This window comes from Diplotaxodon limnothrissa, linkage group LG3 (genome assembly GCF_057381915.1).
Source record: "Diplotaxodon limnothrissa isolate DT_005_m linkage group LG3, D_limnothrissa_male_GT1.1, whole genome shotgun sequence".
In the NCBI taxonomy this organism is placed as follows: domain Eukaryota; kingdom Metazoa; phylum Chordata; class Actinopteri; order Cichliformes; family Cichlidae; genus Diplotaxodon; species Diplotaxodon limnothrissa.
This window is the reverse complement of record NC_140598.1, coordinates 36,910,157-36,922,928: the sequence shown is the minus strand read 5'-3', so window position 1 is coordinate 36,922,928 and position 12,772 is coordinate 36,910,157. Positions and strand designations below refer to the sequence as shown.

The following is a 12,772-nucleotide window of genomic DNA, read 5'->3' as shown; positions in this document are numbered from 1 at the left end:
TGTTTTTTGTCCTTGTGGATTTATCAGTCACACTGTTTGAATTATCCACACTGGGTTCATCCACCCGCCTCTGCCAGCCAATCAGAGACGAGCTGTAACATTCACATCTATCAGTTTGACTGACGAGAAGAGTCGGATCCAGTCAGGACTTTGGTCAAAAAAGTCAAAGTGTGATGAGTTTCTGTTACTTTTCTTTAAAAAAAATGAAATAAAATAGCCGACCCCCAAATCCTTTAAAAAAAAAAAAAAAATCTGGGCTTTAACCGCGTTTGATGATGTCACTTCCTCCTCAGTCCGTCTCTTTCTTCTTTTCGTCCAGGTCAAAGTCCAGCACGAGAAGTTTGGTCTCCTCAGTGCTGTTTCTGCTGCCGGCGGCGCACACCAGGCGAGTGTCGGACGCTCTGATTCGCCACACGACTCCACCTGGATCAAAGACGTGATTGGTTTAGCCACAGACATGTGATAACAGGTGAGGACATAAATAAAGTTCAGGTACGTATATCTATTCTTAATATTTAATAACAGAGTGAATACTGCATCTACCTGCACCATTACAGTTCATTTAGCGTCTTTTCTACTGAAATGTGAATGTATTTAATCTGTTTGTTAGTTCCACATTAAAATGTTGACATTACAAAAAACCACATAATATATAATTAAGTCAGTTACTAAAAATATCTTCTTTGTATCATTTTATATGATGATGAAGTTGAGAATTTATTCATTTTTAATTTGTATATTTTTTGGACTGGGAAACACCGGTTGCTATAGAAACGTGTACTTTCTGACAAGATTGGGTGAAACTGGTTCCAAAGAGGTACATGAGCTACACCGAACACCACACTGTGACTGATTTAGTTGCTAGCAGACCGCCACGGTAACCTGTAATCTGCATGGAAGGCGCCGCAAACACAAACCACTCACCAATCACGAGTGAAATTGTGAAAAGTGCAGTGCGAATGGGATACAGGCTGCTTGCTTATAAATTAAAAGTTGTGCTGTCATGCACGTTTCCAGCTGTGCAGGATGGAAAAAGTGACTGACTGCCTTCAAAGTGAAAGAAACCCCTGTGTTTGCAGTTTGTGCATTTTCAAACTTTCACTACAATTCAGTGAATGGCAATCACAGCAGCCTTCTAGCAAAAACAAACAAACAGAAAAGCAAGCACCACATACCTCTTTGCAAATGAATTGACTCAGTAACAGCCAGAAAAATACATTTTTCCCTAGCGACCTAAGGTGGCGCGAACTCCTCACCTGATCCTCGGCTCTGCAGCGCCACCACGTCCCGCAGCCAAGCTCCGGTCCGCAGGTCCCACAGTTTGACCGTCCCATCGTCAGAGCTGGACAGGACCAAGCCACGACAGAACTGCAGGCACGTCACCGCCGACTGGTGCTTGTTGGGACCTGAAAAGTACGCATCATTACACCGTGACCCTTGACCTCAACCAGTTGTCTCTACATGAGCAGCCTTTCTTCTCAGCGGTATCACTTTATGCATCCTTTCTTATATGAGCGTCAGCATGTGCATCTTGATATAAAACCTGATTTCACTGAGTTGTAAATTCTCATATTGAATCATTTCCTCCTTCTTTGGCTCTAAAATATTTGCTGCTTAAAATATTTACTGCTGGACAGATTTCCAAAAAGAAAAAAAGAGAGAAATTACATGGACATTTACAGTCCCAGAAAATAAAGTTCAATACCACTGGCAGCGAGTCCAATTTTTCATCCAGTCACCAAAAACCCTTGAAACCACTCACATTCCCTTTAGCTGTACTTTCTGGCTAAATCCATGTGGCTCGAATTGCCCGCACATGTGAGCTGAACAGATGAACAGCAAACGCTGTGAAATCCACAACCATAAAAGACTAAACAGGCTGTCACAGACTTTGCATGAAAGTATCCTCAGAACTCGTAGCAACAAACACCCTGTGGTTTGTTTTATTTCTCACGAGTCTGACCACAGCTCAGGTTCACTTTCTGCCTCAGACCTTAACATGATTATTCACGTCATCTCAGAGCCTTTACAATGCCCCCCGTTTCCTCACTTCCTCCCAGCGGGTTGCGGACTTTTGAGTCAGCCTGTTTTATTGCCAAGTCAGCGATCTGGCGCAGAAGTTCCACGGCGACCCTCACCTTCAAGCTGCTCTCATTGTTTAAGCGGACAGATTCCCTCTAAGGGACGTTACCAGCTTCTCACCTTGCAGCGTGTGGAGACACTGTCCTGTCCGGATGTCCCACACTCGCACCGTGGAGTCGGCATTCCCGGAAACCAGGATGTTGTCTCGAAGCTCCATGCCGCTGGTCAGCGATTGGTGGCCCGTCAGCGTGTGGACACACCCACCTGAACAAGAGACACTCGTTTAGCTTAGACTGACACCCATGCGTTTCATTTTTATATGATTACAGCAGGTTACCACCAACAGGGGGCGCTCTGAGCATCACTGTATTTATTCTGTTTAAATTAGATAAAAGTGAAAAGAGGCGATTGCAGCAGCTTTCTGCATTATTTGCCACAAACCATTAAAAATCAACCATATTTGTTTTTCTTTCTTCATTTATCACAGAGAAAGAGGCGGCCGTGTTTCAGTTATGTTCCTGTGCGTTATATGTAAAGCAAAATAAATCTATAGTAATAATGATAAACTCAGCCTGTCATCCAGAGTTACTGCCCCCTAGTGTCTGAATACAGAAATAAACTCATTAAATAACTCCAGGTTCACAGTGAGAAAACAGAGTCCGTGAGGTCTACCTGTCTCTGGGTCCCACACTTTGATTGAAGTGTCCAACGAGCCGCTCACCACGAACACGCCGTCAAACTGCAGAGAGGGGTGGGAGAGGTGGAGTCAAAACCAAAACAAGGAGCTCAAAGATGCTAAACCGCCTCATGTAGAGCTCAGTTTAAAGACTCCTGCTCTGTGTTTACCTGCAGCGAGTACACTCTGTTGGTGTGTCCCTGCAGCGTGTGCAGGCACACCTCTGTCTCGGGGTCCCACACCTTCACCATGTAGTCGTAGCCGCCCGACACCACGCGGCGCCCGTCGTACTGAACGCAGCGCACCGCCGCCAAGTGGCCAGTCAGGACGTGCTCACAGCGGCCAGTCGACACGTCCCACACGCGCAGCGTGGTGTCCCGAGAGCCCGACACCACCCTGAGAAAAAGAGAGAGAGAGAGGCATTACATCGCTGCAGTGACAGCCAATCAGGTCAAGGTGAACCAGAGGTGTGTGTTTGTGTCTCTGTTAAAGCTGCGCTGACCCAGTTCTATGAGTTCATGTGTAACATTAATTTGTGTGTGTGTGTGTGTGAGTCTGTTACCGGTTGCCGTTGAGATGCATGCAGCGCACGGTGGACGTGTGTCCGTAAAGCGTGTGCACGCACTCGCCGCTTTCAGCGTCCCACACGCGCAGCGTCCGGTCTGTGGAGCCGCTGATCACCGTGGTAGCCGCCATCTGACTGCACCACACCCCACCGGTGTGACCCGTCAACGTCCGCAGACACTGAGGGAGAACAAAAGAGGGATACATGATGATTAAACAGTGTTATGATTGAATTTAAACTTTGCTTTTAATTTAAATGATAAAACGCATGAAAACATTCAGACGTGAATGCGACATGAAGACCAGTGATTACAGATAAAGTTGCATTTTTACTGCACTTTAAGATCAAATATTAGAGTTTGCATTTGGAACAGTCGAGGTCGAAGAAAAGCCAACACGTTCTTCCTCATTCACTAAAGATAAAGGAATAAAGAAATAATCTGCTGCTCTTATCTGGGCCAATGAAAGCTGTTATTCTGGGTTTTTCCTGCTTGGATCAAATTAATTAAACGCAATCAAAGCCTGCAGTTTGCACAAACACAGCGAACATTAAACGTCTCTCTCATTGTTTGCGAACGCGTGTGAGTCAATATTTATTCCACTTTCATGGACAGCCTTGAGAGACAAACGCAGTTTCACCTTGAGGGTGTTGTAGCGATAGTTGCCATGGTAACAGTGGCAAAACTTTGCCTTGGCTACTGTTGCGGACACGGAGGAAGACACTGCGGGCGTCGACACGAGCGCTCGCTGTTACTACACGACTGTCAGCGGCTCGTACGCGGCGGCGCACACGCCTCATCACCCCCGCAGAGTAAAACATCGTGAGGGTGTGTGTGTTTTTCTTTCTGCAGGGAACAAAATGACTTCACACACACACACACACGTCTAGGCGGATGAGCGAGCAGGTGTGGCGGATTAAAGAATGTTTAACCGAAACCAGATGAACGACCTGAGTCTGCGAGTGTTACTGTGGTTTACAGTGCGGCAAAAAAGTATTTAGTCAGCCACCGATTGTGCAAGTTCCCCCACCTAAAATGATGACAGAGGTCAGTAATTTGCACCAGAGGTACACTTCAACTGTGAGAGACAGAATGTGAAAAAAAAAATCCATGAATCCACATGGTAGGATTTGTAAAGAATTTATTCGTAAATCAGGGTGGAAAATAAGTATTTGGTCAATAACAAAAATACAACTCAATACTTTGTAACATAACCTTTGTTGGCAATAACAGAGGTCAAACGTTTACTATAGGTCTTTACCAGGTTTGCACACACAGTAGCTGGTATTTTGGCCCATTCCTCCATGCAGATCTTCTAGAGAGCAGTGATGTTTTGGGGACACGGACTTTCAACTCCCGCCACAGATTTTCTATGAGGTTGAGGTCTGGAGACTGGCTAGGCCACTCCAGGACTTTCAAATGCTTCTTACGGAGCCACTCCTTTGTTGCCCGGGCGGTGTGTTTTGGATCATTGTCATGTTGGAAGACCCAGCCTCGTTTCATCTTCAAAGTTCGCACTGATGGAAGGAGGTTTTGGCTCAAAATCTCACGATACATGGCCCCATTCATTCTGTCCTTAACACGGATCAGTCGTCCTGTCCCCTTGGCAGAAAAACAGCCCCATAGCATGATGTTTCCACCCCCATGCTTCACAGTAGGTATGGTGTTCTTGGGATGCAACTCAGTATTCTTCTTCCTCCAAACACGACGAGTTGAGTTTATACCAAAAAGTTCTACTTTGGTTTCATCTGACCACATGACATTCTCCCAATCCTCTGCTGTATCATCCATGTGCTCTCTGGCAAACTTCAGACGGGCCTGGACATGCACTGGCTTCAGCAGCGGAACACGTCTGGCACTGCGGGATTTGATTCCCTGCCGTTGTAGTGTGTTACTGATGGTGACCTTTGTTACTTTGGTCCCAGCTCTCTGCAGGTCATTCACCAGGTCCCCCCGTGTGGTTCTGGGATCTTTGCTCACCGTTCTCATGATCATTTTGACCCCACAGGATGAGATCTTGCGTGGAGCCCCAGATCGAGGGAGATTATCAGTGGTCTTGTATGTCTTCCATTTTCTGATGATTGCTCCCACAGTTGATTTTTTTCACACCAAGCTGCTTGCCTATTGTAGATTCACTCTTCCCAGTCTGGTGCAGGTCTACAATACTTTTCCTGGTGTCCTTCGAAAGCTCTTTGGTCTTGGCCATGGCGGAGTTTGGAGTCTGACTGTTTGAGGCTGTGGACAGGTGTCTTTTATACAGATGATGAGTTCAAACAGGTGCCATTCATACAGGTAACGAGTGGGGGACAGAAAAGCTTCTTACAGAAGACGTTACAGGTCTGTGAGAGCCAGAGATTTTCCTTGTTTGAGGTGACCAAATACTTATTTTCCACCCTAATTTACGAATAAATTCTTTACAAATCCTACCATGTGGATTCATGGATTTTTTTTTCACATTCTGTCTCTCACAGTTGAAGTGTACCTCTGGTGCAAATTACTGACCTCTGTCATCATTTTAACCCTCCTGCCATCCTTTAAAAAACTCACACCCATTACCCTAGGGACCATTCTCAGCCACGCCCAAAAACGCTATAAAAAGACCATATATCCATATTTTATTCCACTTTGTTAGGATGCCTGGGTCGTCGACCCAGGGTTTTTGGAGTTTATGATATTATTTATACTTTCTAGTTTTTGGTTTGAGTTCTGTCTTATGGCTTATGTCTCTGTCTTCTTTAGTTGCTCTGTCTCCCCTATCACCTGCATCCCCTTGTCTAGTTCGCGTCTATGTGTATCCTAAGTTCCTATTTCCCCGTGTTCAGTCAGTGTTTGTGTCTGCCCTGTTCCCACGTCTCTGTTCCCTTTGTTATAGTGCCTGCCCGTGAGTCTGTGTTATGTTTCCTGTTTTACTTTGAAAGTCCATGTCTGATGTTAATGTGTCTGGTTTTGCTTCCCCTTGTCTCGTTAGGCCTGATTTGCCCCAGCTGTGTTTCCCTCCTGTTACCCATTCCCTGATTGTTCCCTCTGTGTATTTAAGCCCTGTGTTTCTTAGTGTCTGTGTCGCAATCTACCGTTTATTTTGCTGTGTGTTTTACCTGTCCATCGGTGTAAGTTTATTTTGAGTTTTTTCCCGTTATGTCATGTTTGCGTTCAGCATTAAAGCTGTTTTGGTTTAAGTTCTGTCTCCGGAGTCTGCACCTTGGGTCCTATTCCTGTCTGCACACAGCCTCACCTAACACACTTTAAATTAGCCAACCTTGTAAAACTACTTCTCCCTGAAATATTCATGTACAGTTTTAATTATATTTTCGTTGTTTTAACCCTTCAAATCCCAGTGTTATTACATGAGCGCCCTGTGTTATAAGCCCCAAAAACCAAAACTAAATATTTCCACAAAAAACCAGTTGAAGTAATATGTGATTGTCATTATAAGTAGGCCTTTAGATGGACCAAAGATTGGCACCAACATACATTTTGACCTGCCATTATTTTTTTGCATTTTTTTTGCAATTTAAAAATTCAAACTTCAAGGCCCTGAGTCTTCATTGACATCCAAGAAAAGAAGAAAAAATAAAATCATATAATGATAATTTGGGGATGAAAAATAGCGTTTATAATGGAAGTCAATGGGCAGAAAATGGTCCCCAGGGTGATGGGTGTGGGGATTTTTGCTGCTCAGCCATTTTAGGCTGATTTAAGGAATTCACACTGGAATATTAACATTGACAGGTAAAAACTATCCTGTGGCAAGTTTGGTTATATTCCACTGAACACAGTGGAAATGGCAGCCATTTAACACATAGCAGTGGCACAAAAAGGTCCCAAGAAGGCAGGAAGGTTAAGTGGGGGAACTTGCACAATCGGTGGCTGACTAAATACTTTTTTGCCCCACTGTATATAGTACACTCAAAGTATCCCACAATGCCTCACTGCGAGTAATGTACAACCAAGGGTCACTATCCTCGCATTGTATCCCATCATGCATTGTTGCTGGAGTAAGAGGCGCTGGTTGGTTTACAGGACAGAATTTCATGAATGACAGGAATTCTTCAAACCCTGAACGCAAACACACACTGGAGCTTCATCAGAGTGTGTGATTGTGTTCCTGTTATGACACGGGTCAGCAGAGATGAGCTTCCTCTGAAGGGTGACCGGTCTCTCCCTTAGAGGCGGGGTAGAGACTCTTGAAACGAGCCATGGTAAACGGCACCTCACGACAGAGTTAATGTCAAACTGTGGCTCTACCGCCTGAGCCACATGTAGAGCAGCTCATGTGTGAATGTCAGACACAAAGCACTCTGGCGTAGAGAAAAACGCCTGTTGCATGGAGAGCTTTGAGTGCTGCATAAGAGCCAGACCATTTATCATTTTCCAAAATGACGTCACATGTGCTGTCGTGAGCCGCCGCAGTCCTGCATGTCTCACATTTTACAACTTTGTGTGTTTTGATGCTGCAGCTCGGTTAAAGACGTGAGTATACCATCGTGTGGGTTTAACTGCAGTTTTAACAATGCACCAGCAGCTCACACATTACACAGACGGACATGCGGCAACAGTGTGAAAAAGATGAAACTTTGTGGAAAATGCTCAAATTCTCATGATGTGGAGGTTTGTCTGAGTGGCGACACCCGTCGGTCTGCAGAATGCTGCTGCGGCTAACAGCAGTGATAAATGGATGTGACCGTGTGACGTCACCGTGCCATGCAGTGTCCCACGCAGCGGGTTTACCGAGGCTTAACTCTTTCCACCTTTGATGCTTACAAGGATTTAGTTTGTTTCTCTTTTCTGAACTGAGTAGTTTCTGTCATACTTCATAACAACAGGTGAGCGTGGTCGCTGCCTACACAGCTGTCCTCGGAAAAAAAAACAGAACCTGTTCGTCCGTGTAGATTCTTGGTCATAAGGTCACAGTAGTCTAACGAGCTTAAAAAGAAGGCGACAGGACTTCTGGAAGCTTTTCAAATTTATGTACAGGTGACAGAAGTCATCATTAAGCGTACAAGGGAGTTGGTCTAATACCATCTTAAGGGGAAAAGAGTTGAGGAGCTCGGTTACTCAGGGGCGTCCTCCACACCGACAGGAACCCTGAGGTGGTTCAGGATGGGGTGTGGATGCCTCCTGGGCACCTCGTTAGGAGGACACAAGCTCTCAGCTGGCTTGGGAACACAGCGTCACCAGAGCAAAGAGGACGGAGGAGGTGAAGGTGAAGGAATCACAACAGTCTGCTGGTGTTTTAAGCCTGAAACATGTTCAGGATTGTTCTTCTGGTATTACTCTCCTTTTCTTAAAGTGGACTTTCCTTATAAAACAAGATGAGCAAACAGTAAAAACACTGAAACCAGGAAATCAAGAGCACAAGATTGAAGCAAACTGGTATTACATGAGCCCGGCCTTAGCTTAACTTCAGCTGAAATCTCTTCAGCACAATCTAAGATGTCTTTGGCATCCTGCTCATGGTTACTTTTGGAGGGTTTTAAACTATTTTAGAAGGACCTGCAGGGACCCATAAAACTGTTATTTGGTGTAAAACAACGTCCTCTTGCAGAACATTTTGCAGAGTTAAATTAAGATGATCAGTTGCAGCACGGACGTGCACTTGCAATCAGACAGCTTCTTGGCTTCTGCAGAGAGGGCTGCGCTTTATGTCAACATTACATTATCCTCGTCTTGGTGCAGCGGGTAGACCGAGAATCTGCAACAATGGCAAAAGCTTAGCTGGCTTAAGATGAGTCCGGGCATCTTTTCTCTGAGGACAAAGGAGGGATTTATATTCCAGCAATGTTCCCTGTTTATTTAAGGAGCTTTTCATGGTCTGAAATAAGGTAAACGAGAGCCTGTCACCTTTCTGAATCCACTCTGATTGCATATTGTGTGTTTAACAGTCTGCGGGTGTTAAACAGGAAGGTTTACAAAAACACGCCAACAGAAACAGACACTTTCTCTACACCTTTAACACAAAAGTGAGTATTCAAACAGAGATGCCTCGGGTGGTGTATGTCTGTGTGTGTACACAAATAGCTTCCCAGCGACACACCCCGACTGACACGACTGCTCCGCCTGTGTTTAGTCCGTTTAGCCACTCTGAGCTTCTCACTGTCCTATTAGGTCACGCTGGCCTACATATTAAAATCTTATTCAGGTCAAATCTGAAGCTGAGTGCAGCTCGCACGCAGGAGTCCCATTATTTCATGATAATGTCTTGCACCTGCTGTGGACTCGAAAGTCCTTCTAGAAGCAAGTCTAGCAACTCATCAGCCATTCTGGATCAAATCCAGGGAGTTACTCATTCCTCTGTATGAAAACATGTGAATGAGCGCCCGCTTGCTAACTTGATCTACAGGTAACTCACTTCCTCCTGATGACAGCCTCCTACACAAGTACCTGCCCAGGACAAAAGATTCACTCATTCATCTTTCGCTCAACCAGCCACACCTGCATCTACCTGCAGCTCTTCCATGTGCTTTGCTCACCGGTCTGAAGGCGTTCGCAGGAGCGTTTCACTCTTTAGTCTGAACTGGTTTCACATGTTTATGTCAGACACAAAAGCACTCCACATCACTCTCCTCACATCCTGTAGAGCAGGGATGTCACATTATAGTGTTTCTGTTAGTTTTTAACAGATTAAAGATAAACATCGCCTTCCTGTATTCCCCTGATGGAGGTGCAGACACCAAGTTGGCTCCTGAAGCAAAACCCTTCATTTCTCGTCCCAGTTCAATTATCGGTCCAAATCATACCACTCTGACTCCAAAGAAGGAAACATTGAGATCTGATAATGGTGTGCAACAGCATTATCAGATCTCAATAATAATGCTGCCCATAATGATGGGCAGACACCACCCTCACTGATGCACATCCAGTCATTTTGTTGTTTAAGGGGGATTGAAACAGTTTCAGGTCAGACAAGAGCTTCACAGGTTACTTCTAGCAGACGTGTTTCAGGGTATGAAGATATAAATCCTTGTTCTTGCTCGATGAACTTGGGCTCATGGATTATGCAATATTTAGATCATCTTTACAGAAGATTTCATGGCAGTTTCTTAATCTTAATTTTGTTAAAGTCTATATGGTTTGTTTATTTTTAGGTTGGTGCTAAATCATTTATCTGATAGGCTTTATTGTGAAGTACTACAAAATAAAAGTCATATTTGTACCGAATTTGACTTGCAAAAATAAAAGTCACTGAAGAGGATGTTTTACTGTCACCACCAGAGCCAAAGACCAGAGCTGGATTCTTAAAATATTCAAGTGAAATCACACTGGATCCAAACACAGCAAACACACATCTGTTATTATCTGAGGGGAACAGAAAAGCTATGTATACCAAAGAAGAACAATCCTATTCTGATCATCCAGACAGATTTACTGGATGGCTTCAGATCCTGAGTAAAGAGAGTCTGACTAGACGTTATTACTGGGAGGTGGAGTGGAGAGGAAAAGGAGTTGAAGTAGCAGTCACATACAAGAATATCCGAAGAGTAGGAAAATCAGACGTGTTTTTTTGGATTCAATCAAAAATCGTGGTCACTGAAGTGTTATATCAACAAATATGAATTTTGGTACAACAAAATCCAAACTGTCCTCTCAGGTCCTCGGTCCTCCAGAGTAGGAGTGTACCTGGATCACAGAGCAGGTATTCTGTCTTTCTACAGCGTCTCTAAAACCATGACTCTCCTCCACAGAGTCCAGACCACATTCACTCAGCCGCTCTATGCTGGACTTGATTTTTTGGATCATGAAGATACTGCAGAGTTCATTACACTGAAATAGACAGAAGCCACTGATGGACAATTGGTTAAAATGTGTGTTTTATTTTCCACTTTTTTTTGTCTACATCATTGTTGAGATGGGAGTTGCTGAGAGCTCACAGTTGTGCTGTTTTTACTTTGCACGGAGATCACCTGTCAGTCACACTGAATAGATGTTCCTTTGACCTTTTGTTATCCGTTTTCTATATTTTCCTAACATTACGTTTATATGCCATTTAAATGTTGTTCTTGTACTAATTAAATGTTAAATATATCAAAAAGAAGTCAAAGTGGCACCAAAAAGTTATTTCCTGTTTTCTTTTAATAAAGCGCACACCCTTATCCCTAATGACCATTTTGTGCCACGCCCCCAAAACTGCTATAAAAACATTATATATTCATATTTTTTTCCACTTTAAATTAGCCAATTTTTTAAAACTACTTCTCCCTGAAATATTTATATAAAGTTTTAAATATATTTTAATTATTTATTTATTTTTAATCGTAGTTTAATTACATGAGCGCCCTGTTTTTTTAGCCCCAAAAAACAAAAAAACTAAATATTTTCAAAAAAAACCATTTGAAGTAATATTTGATTGTTATTATAATTAGGCCTTCAGATGGACCAAAGATTGGCACCAACATTCATTTTGACCTGCCATTATTTTTTTTTGCAGGAGCACATTAAAAAATGCATGCCTAAGGACAATTCCCCAAAAAGTGCAATAAAAATATTAAATATAAATTTTTTTTTCACTTTAAATTGGTCAGTCTTTTAAAACTACTTCTCCCTGAAATATTCATATAAAGTTTTAATTATATTTTCGTTGTTTTAACCCTTTAAATCCCAGTTGTATTACATGAGCGCCCTGTTTTTCAGCCCCAAAAAACAGAAAAACTAAATATTTAAAAAAAAAAAACATTTGAAGTAAAATTTTATTGTTATTATAATTAGGCCTTTAGATGGACAAAAGATTGACACCAACATTCATTTCGATCCATTTTTAATTTTTTTTGCAGAAGCCAAAAATGGTCTCCAGGCGGCGCTGCTGCTCCAGCTCCCCGGGGAGGAGTGCCTCTGCCGCGGGTGTGTCTCGCGCAGCGCCGGGGCATATGGTTCGGTTTCCGTGTCTGCAGCACACACTTCCGCTACCACGTGAAAACAAATACGTCATTTCCTGTTGATTTAAAAAAAAAAAGCGCCATCAAACGATCCTAAGGGAAGGAAATGGTCCAGCCCGGTCAGCGGGCCGAGCACCCGCTGCATGCGGGGAATGAGTGTGCCTTTTCCCGCGAGTGTGTCTCGAGCAGGCCGCTGGAAAGGGGTATTTCCGAGCAGGCGTCAAATGTGAAACAAGGGCGCCACCTGGTGGACAAATAAAAAAATTACAACTCTAAGGCCTCTAGTACAAAACGAAACCTAAGCTGGATTCATGACGATCCCTTTGACCGTAATTTTTTAGCCGTGAAAAATAGCGTTTATAATGGAAGTCAACGGGCACAAAATGACCACTAGGGGTATGGGTGTGGGGATTTTTGCTGCTCAGCCATTTTAGGCTGATTTAAGAAATTAACACTGAAATATTAAATCGGACAGAAAAAAAACTATCCTTTAACAAGTTTGGTTATATTCCACTGAACACAGTGGAAATGGCAGCCATTTAACACATGTAAGTGGCAACAAATGGCCCCAAGAAGGCAGG

The 12,772-nt window shown here is 43.5% G+C and overlaps 1 protein-coding gene across 1 annotated transcript; it reads right to left on the bottom strand.

Annotated features, from left to right (window-relative positions):
• Positions 1–211: 211 nt before the first annotated feature.
• On the bottom strand, positions 212–3,529 carry LOC146635636 (uncharacterized). The gene is made up of 6 exons (XM_085350612.1): positions 3,321–3,529; positions 2,929–3,154; positions 2,755–2,821; positions 2,203–2,346; positions 1,257–1,406; positions 212–423 (listed from the first exon to the last, which is right to left on the bottom strand). Exons 1-6 carry the CDS (start codon positions 3,527–3,529, stop codon positions 290–292), a joined length of 930 nt encoding a protein of 309 aa, XP_085206738.1. The 3' UTR covers positions 212–289.
• Positions 3,530–12,772: the final 9,243 nt, after the last annotated feature.